Source organism: Myzus persicae, unplaced genomic scaffold, assembly GCF_001856785.1.
Source record: "Myzus persicae strain clone G006 unplaced genomic scaffold, MPER_G0061.0, whole genome shotgun sequence".
NCBI classification, from domain to species: domain Eukaryota; kingdom Metazoa; phylum Arthropoda; class Insecta; order Hemiptera; family Aphididae; genus Myzus; species Myzus persicae.
Window position 1 is genome coordinate 933,675 of NW_019103784.1, and position 22,953 is coordinate 956,627.

The 22,953-nt window shown below is 28.2% G+C and overlaps 1 protein-coding gene across 2 annotated transcripts in view; it reads left to right on the forward strand.

Moving 5' to 3' along the window:
* Nucleotides 1-19,071, forward strand: part of LOC111035265 (nose resistant to fluoxetine protein 6-like) — a 39,895-nt gene extending 20,824 nt beyond the window's left edge. The window contains exons 4-15 of one of the 2 annotated variants that reach the window (XM_022316805.1): nucleotides 3,497-3,711; nucleotides 8,801-8,895; nucleotides 9,082-9,284; nucleotides 9,364-9,524; nucleotides 9,631-9,799; nucleotides 9,882-10,075; nucleotides 11,277-11,418; nucleotides 11,606-11,795; nucleotides 14,150-14,292; nucleotides 16,860-16,996; nucleotides 18,202-18,203; nucleotides 18,819-19,071. In XM_022316805.1, coding sequence (XP_022172497.1) covers nucleotides 3,497-3,711; nucleotides 8,801-8,895; nucleotides 9,082-9,284; nucleotides 9,364-9,524; nucleotides 9,631-9,799; nucleotides 9,882-10,075; nucleotides 11,277-11,418; nucleotides 11,606-11,795; nucleotides 14,150-14,292; nucleotides 16,860-16,996; nucleotides 18,202-18,203; nucleotides 18,819-18,841 — 1,674 coding nt within the window. In that variant the 3' untranslated portion in view covers nucleotides 18,842-19,071. The remainder of the gene's footprint in view (nucleotides 1-3,496; nucleotides 3,712-8,800; nucleotides 8,896-9,081; nucleotides 9,285-9,363; nucleotides 9,525-9,630; nucleotides 9,800-9,881; nucleotides 10,076-11,276; nucleotides 11,419-11,605; nucleotides 11,796-14,149; nucleotides 14,293-16,859; nucleotides 16,997-18,201; nucleotides 18,204-18,818) is intronic. The other variant, XM_022316804.1, reaches the window with a different exon arrangement.
* The last annotated feature ends 3,882 nt before the right edge of the window (nucleotides 19,072-22,953 follow it).

Here is a 22,953-nt window from a genome sequence, read left to right on the forward strand (position 1 = left end):
TACCTCATATCTTTCAAATCTTCTCGAATAGGTCTAAATTCCTTAAAACATTAATTTAAATAACTCAAAAACTACCTACTTGTTTAACTCCCTGTCCTATAATGATAATTGTTGAAATATAAAAGCCACAGAAAGTGAATATAATTTATTAATTCGCATGGTATATTGTTATCGATAAATGTTAATATCAAGGTTTGTAAGATATTATACCTTATACCTACCTATAACGCTATATATCAGCATATAAACATTTTCAGATATTTAAATATCTTAAACAGACATAAAGTTTGAAGATTTAAGATAAATAGTTAGAAATGCTTAGATTTTCAAATTCAATATATCTTGTCTGGTATAATGGTAAATATATATGGAACTTGAGGGGTTCTAAAGTAAAAGTTTCCCATCATCTACTTTTCTTAATAATTCAGAAAAAAAAAGGAAAAAACTGGACATTTTACCAAATACCGGGTTTTCGACAAAGTCAATGTACATACGTGTGGTTGATGATTAATCTGGTCAAACAACAGCATAAATCACATTTTACTAGCATAAAATAATTTGTAATTACTATTAGGTTGTGGTATTTATTTGGTTGTGTATCTTTCATGACATTAATCACAATTTGTCCAATATAACTAAATAATAATCGACCTGGTTGGTGCTTCGTGGTAATCCTCTTCGTTCAAATTATACCAATCTGCACTGAAAATAAAATTCTGAATAGGCATTGTTCCTCGTATCTTCAATATTTGTTCGCTTCAGTAACAAGCATATAGTCTATAGGAACTGATACTAACGAATTTGCATGCATTATGACAATATCATAATACACGCTTTTGGAATATAAAGTTAAAAATAAATAGTGAAAATCTAGTAAAGTATTGTCATATTGAATTCAAGTCTTGTTGCTTTGAAAATATCGAAGATAATATATCATAATAGATAAATAAACGAATTATCTAGTACCTAGATCATTTCACTGTATTTATCTTCTTCTTAATCATAGTCTATGGATAACTAGTAAAATCTGATGATAAGATAAAATATTATTTCATAATATTCTTAATTTATAGCTGTATAAAAGTTACATACATCATAGTAAAAACACTAAAAACAAAGCGGATTTTTTTTATTTTTTATTTAAATGATTTTATACGTTTTTTTTAACGTTATACCTAGCATAATACTTACAAATATAAATGTATAAAAAAAAAATAATGATGATTGGTAAATGAGATTAATGATGAAATTACTGAAAGATTGAGAATTAATATACGTACACTGATAAATATTAATACCTAATCAATAATAGTAATAAATATAAATACATAATATTGTCATTAAAATTATGTCAGAAATAGCCATTAAGAACTTATTTACTTTGTAGTTATTATCCGTCGTTAAAGGTTTTTATTATTAATAAATTAATCTTTTTAAAAAATATACCCTAACATTTATTAGAACATAATATAACAATAATTAACAATGACAAATAAAATAGTTTTGACGCTTTTAATTTTCTCTTTTGTCAAATATTAAAATACTCTAGGAAAAAAAAACTAAAAATTCTATTAATCACAGAACACTACAGTTTGTTATAATCTTTTGTCTTTCGGCGTATTTCGAACAAAGCAAAAACAAATCAAAAAGTATAGATCTTTGACAAGTGCTAAATAATTGGAAAGTGATTTCACAGCCAATACACTAATTTTCAAAATAATAAATACTTTATTTTCGAGTGCTTCTCGTAGCCTCTTCCACAAAATTTCAGAATTAAAAATTTTAATTTTAATTTTACATAGTAAACAATTTATATATATGATATTTAAATTTAAATTGAAAATAAGAAAATTGTAGTCTATGTATAAGTAATATTATGTACATTATTAATGCTATAAATTGAATAATACCATTAGAGTTCTTAATTTATTCGTGTAGATGTGTCTGCCGTGTAGCTTTTATCTTTTTCTTATTGGCTGTTATAATCACAGTGTCACTGTTATCACTATTGACAAGTTTCCAGAGTTGGGCCGAGTTCAACTTTTATACACGACATGGCAGACGACGACGTGGATGTGAACCCGGATTCACTGTATTACGCTTATAATACTAATAAGTTATAATAAGCATAGGTGTAATACATGATTTTAGAACGTCTCGTTAATATTTAACGCAGTTATTGGTTAAGTTGTAACTACAATACGAATCGCGAACAAAAAGACCACTGATAAGAAGTCCAGAAAAAAAATTGGATATAAATGTGTTCACATGTATACTCTACTCCTAATTAGTAATTAGTAATTACCGTGAGGGGTGTACCTTTAACAAAATATAAAATATATTGATGAAAATAATGTCATAAATTATTATCATAGGTAATTTTTGTATAAATGCAGTGTGTATTTACCTAAAACTTATACCTCTGATGTTTTTTGACATACAACACTGTATATGATGTATATAGATGAGTTCATATTTATATTTAAATTTTTTTACTATTTCAAGTTGTTTTTTATATATAAATAATAATAAAGCATAAACTATACTCAGACATAAAATTATTTATATTTTAAATTTTTCATTGAATAAATAGCTGAAACAAAATGAAGCCTACTAATTGAGTATCCGCATATAAAATTGCCTATATTAGCTACAATAATTCAATAATTTACAAATTATTAATTACTAATTAGGAGTAGAGTATAGGTACAAGTATTCAATTTAATATTTGATTTTTTTTCTGAAATCTCCTTCCACCCACGTTTTAATAAAATGTAAGCAAAAGTTATCAAAATTGTAAATTAACTGCAGTAGCAGAAATATTCTAAGACAGTAAAACATTTTAAGTTGGTACAACTAAAAGAAAATACTTCATAATATTAAAAAAGTGGGACTACCTCGAAAATGAATATTTTTTCATAATACATTTCTATAATACTTACTATAGTAGTGTTATGAAGTTTTTAATCAATTTCTAATGATTTTTCATTGTCCTTCAAAACCTTGTTTTTGTTCTACCTGATATATTTATAGATTAATCGATTAACATACGATTAAATTTGTACACACAACTTAAAAATGCATTTTGATTATTATTAATATAATTAAATGTTTTATTTTAATGGTTTATTCAAGATCTTTATACTATTAATAATATTATGTATAAAATATAATTGTATACAAAAATTAAATCTGTTGGCATTATTATAAGGTTACAATAGTCACAAGACATGATTAGGAAAAATATTTCTTATATAAATCGCGCTATCGAAAGCGAAGGTAATTTTGGGTTATTGCTACTACTTACGATTTTCCTGTAATCATTATTCCGTTATACTTTCAGTATACAATTTAAAAAAAAATTGATCGATTGCATTGTTATTATTAGTGATTTAATCGTAAACATGCCACCGTAAATATGTTTATTAAAAATAATATGTAATAAGGTACCCATGCTCTCCTATTTGTAAATTGTGTATTATTTCATGTTTTATAGTACGGCGGTGCAAGGTTCAAGCAGCGTCTGGATATGATAAAATGGGCTTTGTGTGTGCCTGCGTCATGCTCAGCTTTGGATGTCCAGACGTATCTCAGATCATACATCAAAGAAAACAAACTAGACGTGATTGAAAATCTGTCGGTTGCTGACAATATGTGTACTCAAGCGCAACGGCCAGGCGATGAATACACCGTTTACGACGTAGCATTTGTGTAAGTTCTAATACGATTCAATTAAACAAACTTGAGGGATTATTTAAGCATTGCGATTCTATTGTACAGACGAGTTCCTATGCAAACAAAGATGAAAACCAAAAGTTTTTTTAAATTATTTTTAGTGTAATATTGTCCAATAAGTGAGAAAAAAATAATTTAACTCGTTATTTATAAAAAAAAAGTCTTATGAAACAATCGTCGTGTATTATTATTGTACTCGGCAATCTCTCGGGTAAACTAGTTTATTTTGCATAATGAGTTTCTACGTGAAATTTTTAAACCTATAGAAATCCGAATTTTTAATGTACCCCCGCGAAAGTTATACTGTGAATATTTGTCTCGACAAGACATATTTGCACTGCGAGGGGTCCCGTTTCTTGATTGCCGTCCTGAGGTAGTGTTTTGTGGGTACTGGGTTTGTAGTTTCTCGTGTAAAATAATGGATGACGAAGGTCGCCTGCAGTGCTTCGGAGAAAGACCAGGCCACGTGGGCACGTGGCGATATAAGAAAAAAATAATCATCTAAAACTTTCACTACTTATTTGTAAAGTATACAGGGCTTGATTCATCGACCATGCTCACCCCATTTTATATTTGAGTAATACATTTATTTGTTGTACTATGTTTTTTGGAATTTAAAAGTATATTTAAGATCATATTCTCAAATACACATAATATTTTTTATAAATAACGCATTTAAAGAGTGTTACGTTGGAGGTGATACAAGCGATTATTTTTTTCAAATGTGTACCATCCGTAAATTGTTAAGCAGATGATTTTTCAACAAATGTTCATATATACCTAGGTATATTAATCAAAATTAAACTAGGGCCCTAGTTTTTAAGTTATTAAACCTTACGTTTAATAAGTCATCTTAAAAGTTTTATTTTTAATACATGTTTTATAATGCATTGCACGTTAAGCTAACGGTTAAAAAATAAATAGGTACCGAAGGATGTATAGGTATGTATATATTTGTATAGGTGTTAATAGTTTTGTTGTATAAAGTATAAAGTTATCAATTAATAATGATAATAAATATATAAGTAGTAACGATTTTAACATTTATTTAGTAAATTTGCTCTTTGTTTGAATAATATTTACTGTTTTAATCATTGACGTAGAAGACAGACTGAATAATAACTATTTATTAGATTAGTCTCTACACTCTGCAGCCCCCCTGACGTAGCCTCTAAAATCCCCCAAAGTCAATAACCCCTCCAACATTTCCTATTCCTATTTTTTTTTTGTAAGCTTATTGGATATTTTAGCAAGGGCTTCAGCACTCCCCCCCCCCCCCCAGAAATCTAAAATGCTATTTGTGACTATGAAATACGACTACCTATGCAAGAAAATGGTATGCTCAAATAATTTTGTATAATTAAGTAATTTTCATAATTATCAATTACCATTACATGTCACGTGTCAGACCAGAAATGAAAATAATTGCTTGTTACTCTTTTAGAATTTTATCATAAGAATTGACAGACGTGGGTAGAGGACTTAGACGGAACAATATTAAACAAATTATAGAAATAATGACATTTATTACGTCATATTTAAGAAAATGTCATTCAACAATATTGAATTGGTCAGATCAAACTACGTTATGAGTTAAATCTTCCGGTGGAATTTTTATAGTTGATAAAACTTTTTTATATTTCTGTCTTTTATAAGATTGAACATATTATATTTTCAATAAAATATAATCTTCTTGGCATATTAATAAATCACATGGGTAAAAATAATCAGAACCAGTAGAGGTAAAGTGGTTAATTTTTGTATTTTTGTTGAAACATTAAATGTCAATACAATTTTAACTAAAAATGGTCTTTTAACTTCATCGAAACCAAATATTGTCAAAAATTGGTGCTACATAAATAACCCCTTTTCTAGTAATTTTTTTTTATTTGATTTTTCCGATAGTCTTTAAAAGTAAAAACGTTCAACCATACAATATATTATGTACAATAATTTAGTACATAAGTTTCTATAACAAAATATCTATCAATTTTGTTTCTCAATCATGTGTATGATATCGAACTGAACATTTTTCAAAAATATGTGTAACACGTTACAGAATAAATACCTATCATAATGTTGAGAATTTCTGGACAATGCACATATTATACAGTATTGCAATAAATTTCCGACCGCGTGCACAATATCACTGTAACACACACCATTGCAATTACGAACATAAAATAAGTGTTACGTATAATACTGATATTGTTTTACTGGTGTTTTGTAAAAACAAACCATAAGGTTTTAAGTATCCGATTATTTCTTCAGGCGTTTTTCATATTATATTATATACTCCGCCTTACAAGACTTTTGAACTCCATACTCATTACATTTTCATTAACATTAAAACTATTTATTTGATAGTCTTGCGTTTGAGGGTCGTATATTTAAACTAACCAATGATGAATTATTTTGATAAGTTCAATGACCTAGAAACGAAACCAGTTCATAGACATTCGCGCCGTGCTTCCACATAGGTAGTTCTAATAGTCTTTAAATTTATTTCAAATATTGATGGTAAAATGAACGCAGATTATCAAACCTATTTGAGTTTTGTTTTCAATGATGAGTTATTTAAAAACTTCTGGACTGATGTACCTGTTTGTTTACAGATATTAACACATAATGGTATGTTATTCATCGTCTATGCCTATGACGTGCCATACGAGAATTGGTTGTTTTTATTGTGTTTGTAGGATACTATAAAGAAGTCCCTGACATATATTTTATGTATAGCAAAACCTTGTTCATCGTGACCAAGAATGAGATGGACGAAATAAAATTAATATACATTTTATCCGTGAAAACCCTTTAGTAAAATATCTACTTAATAATATTCGACGAGGGTCAAAGCGATTAGGTATTTTCAACAAAAGTGTCATTGATAATTATGTTGTTCCCAGATCTCCTTGGGTTGACATTGTATTTAAGACCTAATCGATACAATGGACTAAGATAGAATGGACTGGAAACGATAGCCATATACCGGGCTTAAGGTTTATTGGAGTCTCGCACGAGGAGAAAATATCTATCTATGTATCAAGTACTACTTGTATTCATCATATAAGCTTGAGGACGAATATAGCACTCGTTATACATACTTGCCGTTTCCCCACTCCCCCTTCCCACAAACAAGACTCTTCAAAATCCTCGAAGGTATCCCGCCTCTCGTCTGACGCACGCCTGCCCGTTCGTTTCCAGTCCATGATTGCTACTGACAAACTAGTGATATTAAACCGTGATCTGTCATTAAAATAGTTAATGGTTGAGTTTTAAATTAATAATGTTATTAAAAAATATTGTTTAAAACTGGTTAAGAAAAGCAATAAGCACATGCATTACGCGTGTCCAGTTCCTGGTTTCTGTTCGTAATTTATGAATCTGATGAAACAAAATATAAACAATTATTTATGTTATATTTCCCAATCACATACATTATGTTCAAAATTTAATAGTAAATTTTATTACCAGCACGGTGAACACATGTACAAAACACCTGGTCAATACCGACTACCCATACTTATGATATATGTAGTATTATAGTTGTTGTATTATGGTATACATATAAAAATCACCTATCTGCAGACTGCAGGTCAGGTATTTATAGTATTTATTTACAAAATATTAGTCGAACAAATTTATTGATATAAAACATTGGATTTATTTAATCTCTTATGGTAAAAAGTATCTGCAGTGCGTCTGTCAACATTTTGACCATTCGATGACAATTGTTATAAACCGAATGGTTTTTTCAAATACTAATTTACTTGCCTTTATTATGCTTTTTATAGGTTATTTTATAAATACTTACATAAAACTCTATAGATTGCCCTTAATTACTGGAACGATTAAATTTTCGAATTAATACGAAATCAAGAAAGTTTTTTAATTAATAATGTTTCTAAAACATACTTAAAATCATCACCTACGGGCTACGATTATACTGATTAGTGATGACTACGAGGAACACTATGGATATTAATTTTAGTTAGTATTATGGCTGAAAATTATAAATCACATAATAATATGTACTTGAAATATTAATTGAATGTGTATTATGTATTATTGTATCTGTGTGACTACACAATTTTATACATTTATTGTTTAGTAAATGGAGTTTTTCCGTCAGTTAAGATGATGATAATAATAATAATTTAAAAAGAAATAAAATGTGGGGATACATAGGTATGTTATAAAATAAAATTTATTCACAAATATGTTGTACCAATAGTAAGTGTATGTGATATACTAAATAAGAACTATATCTTAGTCATGCATTTATGCATGAGGACGGAGAAAACCGTCATTGACTCAATTTAAATTGTTTTATGTATGTTTAAAATTCAAAGTCTTAACATTATTTTATTCATACATATTAACATTTTTCGTTAAATGCGAAATTGTATGAATGAATTATACACTTATACAGTTATCTAAGTTAAATTAATTCTATAATGGGATGTGTATAAAATTAAATTGAAAATGTGTAGTATAAAGAAAAAAAGATATTCAAACTATTTGACTTCAAAAATTAAATTGAAACAGGTAAATAAGATTTGTATAATTTGTAAGTTTTATTATTTTTAGTGAATTTAAGTAAATACAAAAATTGATATTAACATACAGCCAACTATAAAATATAGTTTAGCTAAACCAGAAACGTAATGTTTATTTAACATAATATTAATTCTAAGAATTGGTTATTTCATAATTATTATTGTATTCATAATTGGCTTTTGTTCGCCACCTGCTAAGTTATTATAGACATACCTACCTTACAGTGTTAAAATAATTTAATTCTATGATTTAAATTTCAAAAATGATAGTACATTGTACATTTACAATGAATTATTAGAATTCAACATTTATTTTGTCGTTAATTTTGCCATAAAATAATATACAACAATAATACAAATTGTGTTTATAAGCAATAAGTATAATAGTCAATAGACATATTATTACTATAAATATTACGTGTAAAATGATAGCAGTTCCCTTTGTTATATTCTATTATTCGGTCTACTATTTATGAATGAATTAAAATATTATTTTTATGTCGCAGATTACTCATCGTGGTTTTGCTATCGCTTACCATAATCGCTACGGTTTTCGATTATACAGTGTATTCTGAACGAGCGATATGGCAATGGAATCAAGGTATGTTAACAGTTGTATTCATTTAATTAATTAAAAACAAAATATATTACAACTCACACATCAGTTTTATCTAAAAATCTGCAACGAAAACTGTCCAGGATGGAAGTTTGTGGAGCCTAATATTATGTTGAATCATTAAATATTTACTTCGAAGACTTTACAAATAATTATGATACAATTTTTCAGAATCAAAATCTGCGGATTTGATTATGTGTTTCTCCGGCAGACGCGCTATGCAAAGTTTAAAAAACAAAAACTGCGTAGTCCGAGGATTGGATCTTACCCCATTATGTGGAACTACAACCATATCAATGATTCTTATCATAATTGGACACAGGTGGGGTTTCCGACTACCCGGACCTTTACAAAACTACGAAGTTAACGAACAGGTACGCATTGAAGTGGTCTTGCAACGGTAATACAGTATTACACATAGATATTATAATATTGTTTTGAAACACATTTCAGGTGTTCTACAATTATTTCATTTCGATATTCACCTCTCACATGGACTTATTGGTGGATACTTTTTTCGCCATAAGTGGAGCTTTAATGATCCTAATCCTACTCGACCGCCTCGAAACTTCATTCATTAATCCGTTTAAAGTACTGGTGTTCAAATATTTCAGGTGATTTTCAAAAATATTTACCTTTTAATTTACCACGCAGTATAGAGTATAATTGTTTTATTCCGAAATATAAATGCAAATTATTGTTTTGTTCCGTTATTATTAGGTTAACGCCTGTTTATGCTGTGATAATATTATTTTTTGCAACCCTTCAGTACAAAATGGGATCCGGTCCCCTTTGGGAAGCTTTTATTGGAACAGACAAAAAAAATTGTCAACAAACATGGTGGTTAAGCTTGTTGTACTTGAACAATTACGTCGCAACCGATAAAACGGTATGTCAATATGTAATGTACTAACAGTGCAATATGTATATAATTTTTTTTTTTTTAATTTAAATTCAATTTTTATACTTAGTGTGGATATCATACATGGTTCATGCCTTGTGAATTTCACTTCACGATAATCGGTATTGTACTAGGGTATGTACTGCATAAAAAGCCTAAAATTGGAATGTATTTAACTTCCCTACTTATGGCTATTTCTATTGCTATACCATTTGCACTCACCTTTATTGGACAGAAACCTGGAAATATTCAATTCAACATGGAGTAAGTATAACCGAACATTTTTTTCACCACTAATACTTTTCTATATTTAAGTTTTTTGTGTTAGTCGTTCCGTAGTTGTAAAATCACAAATTGCAACTACGTATCAATATTTCAAAATTTATCTTTCAAAAATAATTTAATGTATAGAGACCATAGAGACTATAGAGTATTATTAATGAACAACTGTAATTAGAAACTGAGTACTAACGACTTACAACATTAAACTATTTAAGGGTTTTCAAGTAATAGTTTTCAATAAATAATAACTTTCAAAAACCGGTTTCAGTGAAGTACTTGAAGATTATATATTATGTATAATGTCTATTGTATATAATTTAAAAATCAATCTAAATAACATTTTGAGTTTAAAATAACAGTATTAATATTTTCTCTGTATTTATATACAACATCTTGGCATTTTAAATTCCTATGTTTGCAGCAGATAGAGAGAAATCACAAAATAATAGTATAATGGCATGCAGAGGTAATAGTTACATTTGAATATTCGATACCTAACGACTAACGTATTCTATAATATTTAAATATTTAAACATTTTTTATGTTTACAAATTATCGTACGAGACATTGATGGCCACTAAGACACTACAAATTAAGTATTTTTTATACACTTTATACATTTAATATTACAATGCAGATAGGTAACCAAAAGAACATGAGCTCCAACCTAGTCAGTTTAATATCGATGGATGTTGTAATTCAATTGCACAGGTTATATTCTAAGCCTGAATAAAATGTCCGTGAAAAAAACTAAGTCTTTCCAAAAAGAGGGAAAGTCGATTTCAAGTAGTCTTCACGTTTAAAACAGGTTTAATTCGGTTTTCAGTGTTCTTAGTTCTTACCAAGTATTTAGGTTAAACAGTAGCTACCACGGGTAGCAATAGGTATATAATAACTACGGAATAATAATATCAAATATGGAATATTTATTTATATACTAAGCAGCATTATTTTTTAAGTAAAAAAAAAAAATAAATATATTACTATTATAATAGGTAGGTACTAATATATGTTTTTGCTACCAATTTTTGTACGATTTTGTAACTATTTTACATAATATAAAATATGTACGTTATGCAATTTTAAATGTATTGAAATTAATTTAAAAATAATTACTTATTACCATCTTAAGATGAGTCACGTTGTATATTCTTTATTTACATTTTTTAAAATGTATTTACAGTTTCACGACAAATCCAACCAATGACGATTATTTTATGACAATTTACATCAAATCTCATACTCGTGCTGGACCTTACATAGTTGGTGCTATATTTGGTTATCTGTTGTATAGAAGAAAAGAGAGTACAACTAAATTAAACTTGGTGAGATATACAGTTAAATGATACAAGTAAAATAATATAATAAAATACGATTGATCTATCGAGTGTATGGATTGCGTTTATAAAAAACGTTAAGACGTATGCGGAAATATTAAGCTTTTTGTTGGTCTCATGTCTAAACTACAATTAATATATTATTTTAATTCAAACATTATTTATCTTACAACAGACACAGACATATGTTTTGCTGGCAATTTCTACTCTAATATGTACAACGACATGGTTCAGTGGAGCCCTAATTTATCATCCTTCCTATGTTTACGATCCTTTGCAAGCTGCTCTTTATGGTTCAACGATAAGGAGTGTTTGGGCCGCAGGTCTAGTCACAGGACTCTATGCTCTTATAATAGGCCCACCAAGTAAGTAACATAGTTAGTAGAGAATATTATTGTTTATTCGTCACTTTGAAGAGACTACCTACTTCAAACAAATATTATATTATAATAATATATAAGGCTATGTAAATTGTTGATATCATGCACAATATTCATAAATTATAATTTATAATATGTGACCTGGTGGGGGCACGGTGGTTGTCCTCAGTCACAAAACATGTTCTGAGTGCAAGCATCGGAAGGTGACACTAGTTCCAGGATGGATGACCACCCAGTTTTTAGTGCCAAATTCTCGCCACACATACACTTGTTCTGAAATAACCAAATCCCCCTCCCAAAAAAAAAAATTTTTAATGACCATAATTTCCGGGCTTAAGACCAATAAAAAACAATTATAATATACATCGGCTGTTGATACTATAGAGGTACCAAGAGGTAACCTAATCTTGTAATGTTGTTAATTTTTATAATGTAATTTAATATTACTCGTAATAAAATTAGGTACCCGAGTACAAAAAAATCACGATTGACGGAAAAATACTTAGTCGACTCTGTGTTTCTAAATCTAACTATAAAAATTGAATTAAAAAATGGAATTTCATTTTTCACTTAATTCATAAAGTATAATTATTTGATTGTACGATAAATAAATTAATAAGTAAACATATTATTATACAATTCAAGACTCAAGTACATATTTTAACGGTAAGCTATAGTATAATCTACTAAGTAAATTATGTAATATCGTTTGCCTAGGTACAGGAGATTGTAACTACGGGAAAATTGAAATTATTTCTGACACCTGGGATGCAAAGGAGGTAGTTTTCTCTGTTATTTTAAAGTGGGGGGCAAAGATATAGTTTTGCTTTCTGATTTGATTTCTCGTATACTTATTACAACACTTTTTTTAAAAGTATTAAACTACGTCTTGAGCTTGAATATTATTATTTTCTGTATTTGTTTTATGTAATTACTAATATTAGTTGGTTATTTAAGTATTTATATTATATAGAATATAGATACACCTAAAGTTATGTTTAATATTGTACGGAGAGTACTAACGATATAATATTTTCACTAATTTTACTATTCTACAATAATTCACTTAAGTGCTATATAAAGTATAGTGTTTCCACATTATACAGATTAATTATTATTAAATTATTTATGGAATAGAAAGATGTAACCTCCTCAAAGACTTTTTTTCGACAAAATAGATAAAATATAATTATTATAATATTTTGCTCCCAACCCTCTCCTCAAAAAAAAAATATACTCTAAGTTACACCACTATCCAAATTCTTAAATCGTTCAAAATTTTTAGTTTACAATTCTTTGAAAAATCCAGTTTCACTTTTAAAACCACTCCAAAAAGAAAGTAATATTAAGCGATAAAGAAATCGTAATTTTTTATAGAGATTGGCGAGAAAATTTTTAACGCAATATCAGCATAGGTATACTTGCGTATTGTATCTCTAAATGCACATACATTCAATTCTTTAGTTATCAATAACTCTGGCTACGGTAATTTATTATAACTTTTTCAAATGAGACTATAAACAATATTTACATTTTGTATAAATGTCCTTCTTTTAAAACCTTTAAAAAATCGTAAATACTACAGAGGGTACTTAAATAAATTAAAGTAAATTTTATCTAATTTTAATCTTATACTAAAATAATTTTCACAGTATAATAGCTTATAAAACATTGAATTTATTTGCTTTTATTGGAACAAGGAAAATTTATATTTAAGAGTAATTTTTAAAATTCATCCAAATATCCAATCGTCCATAATGTGCCATTTAAAAAACCTATGTCATCAAAAGAATACAGAGAGCAAATGATACTAAATATCATTGTGGGTATATCGTTGTAAAATTAATGTCAGATTAATTATTATTTCCGCGGGTTAAAATGAATCAATTGAATACATTTCAAGTATACAATAATAACCGGTATTCCAATCATTATTTTTTTATGTGTATTTTGAGTCTCGAAACATCTAAAAATAAACATTTTGTTTGAATAATAAACGAAACACCCACCACGGGATCTACAAAAGTTTACGATACCCAGAGCACGGAAGATGGAGTGTTTAGATTATTGGTTTTTCGAACTTAAACATCATGTCACTTTAATCCTTTTGTAGGTTATTTACTGGGAATTGTTTTCTGAAAGAGCCGTGCGATCAGTTTACGTTTAAAGAGACGCGTGGGTTTCTAATCCAATTACCCACAACTGATATTGTTTCAGTCGCGAGTACAAATAAATGACGTACTTCTTCGTTGATGTTTTTTTTTTTTTTTTTACGAATCTTATTTCATTCGTAATATTATACTGTTTTTATTCACCATTTATTTTTTTTTACTTTCAAGATTTCGTGAAGAATGTGCTGTCATGGAAACCGTTTATACCATTGGCCAGTTTAAATTTTAATGCTTACATGGTGAACACCATATTACCGGTAGCCGACACGGCCAGCAGGCGGACTCCCGATCACTTCGACATCAGGAACTTCGTAAGTGTACATTAACTATTTAAACGGTCGATGGAAAAATAAAAATAACCGAACCATGTTGGGTATAGTAAAAAACAACACATTTATGTGTAATAGGCTCCAGAAAGAAATAAAACCCGGTTTTGACAACAGTAAATTGACAGTTATTAGTTATTACGGTTGTAATTATTATTAAATGAATGCATAGTTTCGTATAAGCTAACACGATGAAAATACGTTGCTTGTTTTTCGTCGTTACATAATAATATTGTGTTTTCTGTATTAAAACAAGAAAATCTTTGCACCCACAAAGAAAATTCAATATTTAAGCATTGTAATTTTCATTATCTATAAAAACTCTAAAAGTGGAGTGATACCTGTAGGTATACGTAATACATTTAATTTAAAAACATACAGATTTAGAGTAGGTGCATATATATTATACGTCGCCGTCTCTGCTGTAATGGATTTTGCATTCGAATTACAATTTATCTCACTTGGCGAAATCTGCTAATGAGTACTTATAAATGTTGTAATTAAAACGAAGTTGACGTCTGTTCTTTCTGAAGACTGTTCAAAAATTAATCGTTAAAATAACCAAGGAAATCTAATTAATTGTAGTAATATTATATACCTATCCAGTTTAAGGACTTAGTAACCAGGTATGCTTTGGGAAAAACGGTCAATAATTTGTTTCACTATATTTTAATCTCGATATTTGAAATTGATTATAACGTGTCCACGGGACAGTGAACAATAACTATTTGATTAACAACTAACACACACATTTTTTTAAAATTGAAATCATCTCGAATCAAAACAAAAATAACTTACACAAGTATTGAAATACATTTGTAATCAATTATTTGAAAACAATAATTATGCTTTAATAATAACAAATAAATATAATATACTGCGAAAAAAAAAAATTAAGATTGTAACTAATGAGCATCAATTTTATCGTTGTTCTATTTGCTTGGGTGATTTCAATTAGTAACTATACTCACCTACAACTGGCTCCTATTAAAGTCGTATGTATATATTGTATTTTGTGTATCAATTTATAAATTAATAATACTGTGGCATATTTCACGAAAAATCAGTATGCAGGAACAACTGCGAACTAAAATTTAAAAATATCCTTTGATATGTGGTAGAAATCTTAACTGTTAAAAGTGTAAAGAATCTATCGTTTTTAACAAGTTCCGTAGACGGATCTATGAAAACAAGAAGGAAATTGTGTGTAATTAGTAATAAATATGTTAGGAAGTAAAACTGGGGTCGGAGCTTGGACGAATAGATTATTTTTTGTCTTAAAGACTGTAATACGCTAAGGTTAAATACTTGTATAAGGTTTAGGTTTAATACTGATTCGTGTGAGAAACTTCAGTAGATATACCTATATTGTATTAAAAGTAATCGCCTATAACTGATAAGTGTCCATCGGCAATATTTATGCGAAATTGTAAACATTTACAATTATTTGGAAATAGAAACTTAAAATTTCTAAAAATAACAAAAATTGTAATGTGGGTGGATTATCAATTTTATTTTTATACTTTAGTCTTTAGTCGTAGCACCTAACCGAATTACTGAAATTTAATTAAAGTTGCCTTTCAATATTTCAAATGTCGATGAGGTGGTAATTTCTTTCAGGAATTCAAGATTACGGACTATTTAAGATATTATTATATTGAATAATTGAGTTATAGAAAGTCTTTTTAAATATTGCGGAACCACTTACTTTGCCACGATGATTCAATGCACTTAAATTGTAAACGATGAAAAAACCTAATTCTCGGGGAATTCGCATTTTGTGGATCAAATAATATTGTATCGTATTGTGAGACGATATCGTCAATTGTATAACACCTACGACTTACGAGTACGAAATTGTAGCAAACGAACGCTATACTAACACTTCGTCAGCTTACGACATCGCCGGCAGTCTACAATATACCGTAACGTTAATATAGTTTCTAAAATAATAATAATAATAAAACTTAACGACTCCCTCGGTGGCCGGTAAAAAAATCGACGAAAATATAAACTTTTACGTCTACCTAATCCAAAAGAAAAACAAAGAAGTGTCTTATATTTTATTATAGGCTTGATAGGACCAAGGTTAATGCTGACAAGTAATATTATATTCATACAAATAAATATTGGAAGAAGTACGGAATAAAAAAAAAATCAATAACAAACAGATAGAATAATCGTATAGCATAGATAATATAATAACCAAATAGACAATAATACACTAATTATTATTATTTTTTTTTTTATGAGATTTGATTGATATTTATGTTTATTTATGATAACAATATTGTTAGAAGTGCTCAATTTACTAGTTTGATGAAATGTTAGGTAGTGTTTGATTTAAATTAATTATAACATTGTTTCTATAGATGTATTGAAATTCCAAAATAAATTAAGTGTAGATTTAACATTTAACAATAATGCACACAATGATATACACCTTATGGGTTGGGTCAAATAAGATGAATATACATTTATTAATTATTAAACATTTACGATGTTAAAATTGTGTGGTACCTACCTAATTTATATGGTTATGTATTTTTCAGGTTACTGATGCAATTTCAGACACAGTAATGTGTTTGACGGCTGGTTTGTTCCTTTACTTATTAGTAGAAAGACCGTTCAGGCTTTTAATCACTCAGCTGTTTGCTTCAAAATCACGATCAAATACAAATGAAAAAAAGTAAATAATTGTTGATTTATTAATTTTTAATTTAATTTTCAAAATTAAATATTTATTAATTTTATCATATTACGGATGTTAGTTCTTTTAAATTTAAAACAAATGAAAATACTTCGTTCTAATTTTAATCATGATGTAAGTACATGTTACGTAAATCATAAAATTCAAAATATTTTAATATTCTATTAAGTTTCCAAAATTGTATTAAAAAACATTGCACAAAATATGATTAAAATGGATGCGTAATATGCGAGCTTATTACTTTTATATAATATAAGAAAAATATGATGCCAACAATTAATATTTAATATAAAATAATACACTACAATATATTATATTCGTAAAAATACATATTGCATAATAAAAATTTAATATTCCTATATTTAGTAAGTAACATAATATAATAAATATATTAAAAATGAAAATTATTGATGGTAATTTAATATTTGTATAAGCAAAGTATTTCACTGCTCCATAAATAAATTGTAATAAAATGTATACATTTATAAATAGCTACCTTTATTGATTTCTATACAGTATACACCCAATTAGGGTGTTTCATATGAAATTTAAAATTAATTGGTATATAAAATCAATGAAAAAAATTGATTTATTGATTATTTACTATATAAACAACATTAAAATATCAAAAACAATACCTAACTTAATAAGTCTAATTAATCGAACATTTTTAATTAACGTTATTAAAACTAGTTAATATTGTGTATAAATTGCTTCTTCATTGTGTGATTAAAAAAATTCAAGGATATAAAGATGGGTAGAAAGGTTGTTGAATGTTTTGTGATGGCAGCATATAATGAGTTATCTGCATCTACACAACAATATATAAAATTTGAGTACATCAAAAGCCATTTTATTTTTTTTTTTTATTAAAGCTATCAATATTAAATTATTACTGCTTAACAGTTACAAGTAAAGAAACAATAGGAAAAAAAAATGAACAGAAAAACACATTATAACTAGTGAGGCTGCTGAAAACAAAAGATTAAATACATTTAAAACAATATACTCAAATTAAGAATCCGGCATTTTCGAAAAATTTCAAAATAATAATAATAATGGTTCTTGAAAAAGAATTGAGAATAATTGTTGGTTCTAATGACATAATATTGTTAATACATAAAAAGTGAAGTAATTTTGATCGGGAACTAAAGAGTGATGGGCAGTTGGTGAGAAAGTGAGAGAAGTCGCAAATTGTTTCTTCTGCATGACGATCAAAAGCCATTATTAATATTTTTAGGTTTAATATTACAGCGAATTGACCTATTTTTTCAAATTTAAGGGTAAGTATATTAGCTGTGTTTTCTCGTTGGTTTATTTTTGTTATTTTAATTTTGAGGCGAATTATGAGCATCTTAAAATTTTAATATCTTACATAAGTACCTATAACTCTCTTTAAAGTTTAAATATCCACAAAAAAAAGACTGACAAGAGAACACAGATAATATTCTTACTCTTACAGTTTTACATTTCATAGTAGGTATTTTTACTGTAATATTAAAACTAACAACACAAAATAGATTTTGTTGAACGCAACTTTGAAATGTTGGACAGAGACGGATGCATGTTACTCAAGACCTACGATCAGACATCACTTCCTCTTAAATTTAAATTACAATTTATTATTACTTTTTAATGAATGTTAAAACATTATAACACTGTTAAATAGTAGACATTGATTAACGTGGTTAAAACAATGGATAACATTATTAGGAATTTATTTTACTATTGTCTAACAATTAGCAATTAAAATAATAAATATATTTTATAATATTATTGTTTTTCTTCCACTTGTTTACAGAGATTATGTGTCACAATCAATAGAATCGAATCGAGATTACGACAAAGTCCTACCAACACATCATCTAACGTAAAAAGACTCATATTTATGTAATTTATTTATTTATAATTTAATTATTTTTGTAATTTGTACCATGAAGCATTGTTTATTTATTACGTGTATTTTTGTATTTTATAATTTATGAACGCGCCAAACGGCCAAACTGGAGTATGAGTTAACTTGACGGCATTAAATTTGGCTGTATACCATTTTACATTGTGTTCTTATTTATTTAATATTCATAACTGTTTGTAGCCATAAAAACATCTAAGACGTTTGAACAACAAATAGTCATATGCGGTGAGAACTAGTAGGTACATTATTATGTAAAACAATATATTTTTTGTCAAATATAATAGGTACCTCACTGTTCTCACTGCCTATAGGTAGTTGTAATATTAAATAAATGTTTTGAAAACGCAATGCAAGCTACATAACTATATTACATGTCGTTAAAACAACAGCTCTTAATAAATATACCTAGATAGCAATGTATATTCAGTGTTATAATTATCGTTAAAAGTATATTCAATTACAGCCATTGATTAGCATTTTTACACAAACTTATTTCAAATACCTGCTCGAATATAAAATTAAAAACCAAATACTATTTAGTATATTATATGTTTTTAAATACTGATACAACGATACTGTCCGAAATATTAAATCCCCTTTTCGCCGAAATGTTTTCATAATATTAGGTACCACGCATATTGTTGTTTAATAAACAAGCATAAACCGAGAATACATTAATTAAATTTCATAGCTATAGAGTAGGTGTGTGCCTACATAAATGTCTACCAATTTTCAACGTGATTAGTTTTCAAAAAATCGAAACCACAAAAGTATTATAGTAACCAAAATGTATTAAAATGATACACAATGCGTATTAGTTACTTATATAATTTCCATTTTTTTTTAATCAGTATAGTTAAGGGGACATATAGGCATATAGTCCGATATTGCAACGTACATAGAAAAACTTTTCTACCAACGCCACCTTATCAATCCATTTGGTTTTGTGTTGTTCCCGAAAGTTCACGACACTATATGTTACCCTCAAAGTCAAACTAATTTCTATCAACGCGCCTCGATATCAATCCATTTAGTTTCGTAGTGGGTTAAAAGTTTGTGTGACTTTCAAAAAAAAAAACCTGCAATGATTAAGTTGTATTTTTTAATTTTTTCTTAATAAAAATAACAAGGCGGCTCGAGCTCAAACATTTTTGACATTTTTTTAAACATTTTAAAGCTTGGGTACTATTGTATTGTACGGAAATAATGTATAGGGCACCTAAGCGAGAGGCCTGAGAATACGATAACGCGTAGGCCAATCTCGGGGTGAACGAGGAAGAATTGTATAGGCATAGTTACAAGATTTGGGCAGCGAGTCAAAATTAGGTGCCTATATAATATATATATATATATATGTACTGATTACATTCTGACTAGGTATGCGAAGGAAAAATTTTCAGGAGTCACGTGATCTCAGAAAGTGTAAATCAAATAATATTGTCCTCAACGACACGCACCTACACTTTTGTTGTGTTGGCATGCGATGCGGAACTTCTAAAAACTACATTTTATGTTGTTTTTATTTTCATACTAATAGTTGTAGTTAGGTTTATTTCGATGTGTAATATTCGACGAAAATCCGAATACATAAAAACCCGGGAAAAAATGTAAATACTGAAATAAAAATGAAAATACTCATATACATACATCTTAAACAACAGAATAATAATAATATCGTATGCCCTTGAACCATCGATTGATGCGAATCGTTACAATGAGACGAAAAGGAATAGCCGAGAAAAACAAGATGGGCAATTATTCAAATACACCAATTAGTTATTCTTGGAATCGAAAATATATATTATCTTCTGTGCTCGATGTCCCCTTTGATGTAAACGCCACGTCGGGTAGAATATTCGACTCCTGAAAGGAAAATAATATTTGTTTTGTGTTTGTGCCTTTGAATACGATATTATGGGGTATGTCGTGAATTCTAATAATAGGAAGACGAGATGGATAATCGGTAGAGAGATAACTGAGTTACGACCGCAAACGAGAAGGAGGGATATGTATTTATTTATCTTACAAAGAGCGAAATACATTCCCGAAATCATAATCTAAAAGAAGAAGACATTATTTAACTAGCGGGATGCATTTTAATTAAACCATAATACTTTGTTATTTATCTGTCGAATTTAATATAGGTATAACTAGATTTTTTCTACCTAAATCATGTTTATTATTATTAGGTATATTTACATATTACATTGCATGACAGTGCCATGTATCGATAGCAACAATCGTGATTAGAACAATACTGACTGATTTGAGGAGCGACTGGCCAAACCTCGCCAACCAGACCCGACCAGAACTGAAATGGTTTGAATATATACATATATTATGTGTAATACGAAGTGTAGTATGTGTATATTATAATATTATGTATACAGTTCTCTGAGCATTATGCCGCATTAAGCATAGGCTTTGAAGAATCCCTCTGGTTTTGTGGGCGGAAGGTGGAACGAGGAAGTGATTGGATTTAAAACGAAGTGTTTTTTTTCCGGTACTTAAACACCATTCCAGGTAGTTAAACATGACGCAGTAAACACGCTCTCGAAGTTTTATAATGTACAGCAAGCGCGTATATGAAACATTTTACCGGCTTCGATTGTATGTAATAGTAATTGTTCACTGTCAAAATTGATACATTACTCAATATATAATAATATGATAAATATAACACATGTTGTGTATACATTATCCGTAGGCCTCATATTATTAAACAATAGCAAACGGGTTGATACTGCAACCGCGGTTCAGTGGGACGAAGAAAATGGTATGTTTGTTTCTCGCAACCATTATCGCTAATTCAATTGTATATTATATTGTCTTATATAGTTAGATAGCTTCATATATGTATATTGCGCCATAGTGTAATTTTTAATCACCTTATGATATATGCTTTAAGTAGTGTAAGTCCTTATATCTTTCAACAATAATAGTAATTCCGTAATAGCTCCATAACTGCTGTTACCCAAATATATGGGCAGCTAAATATAAATATTTATAACTTTAACACTGTATAGTTATAGGTATGTTACTTCTAAAAATTTGATTTTTCAAAAATATACCCGATAAAAAAATAAAATTATGATAGAATGAAATCAACCACAATTATACTGACCTGCTATTGTACATGCTATACATTAAATGTGACTGTTATATGGTTCCACACTTCCACTTCCACTGGCCATAGCCGTGAGATGGCCCACGAAAAGTTGACCAAAAAAATCAATCTCATATTTGAGTAAATTTATTTAAAATTTAAACACAGTTTTGCGTGAATTTTATCTAAAAATTAAATACCTTTATTGTCTTTATTTAAAACAATTAATCTGTTATCGTCTTTATTGCAAAAAATTATTAATTTAAATTTGTTTCTAGTTGTCAGAGTAAGTAAAATAATTGAAATTTTATAATACCTATCTTATTTGACATTGTCAATTGCCATCTAATGTAAAAGCGGAAGGGAAAACTATTGTTGATTATTTTCTTCGCAGCCTATATAATATATTGTCTTTGTCTACTATAGTATATTGTGAATTGTGAAATTAATTGAATACTAAAAATAAATGACTACAGAATACGAATTTTTTGTGTACATTACATGTCTGCAAATATCATAAATGTCAACTTTTATTCATGATGATATTTTGAAAATATTTTGACTCTTAGGAACTATTTATTAGCATATGACGTTTTTCGGGTTTTTTTCAATTAGGAATTGTCGATCCACAAGATTAATAAGGCAAAATTCTAACTACTGACGCTCATCAAAATTGTGTGCAAAATTCCTCAAAAGTTTTTATTGATGTAACTAAAAAATAATTTGTGTGTGTGAATTTACAAACATTTTGATGAGTGTCGAAGTTAGAATTTTGACAAAATGTAGTTGGATAAATTCATAAGAAAATTTATTTGAATGCTTAACATTTGAAAAACAAATGTTTACTGGAAGGTCACATACATTTTTTAAAGTAATTTAAGGTTTACATTTTTACAACAATTTTACGATTTGTAT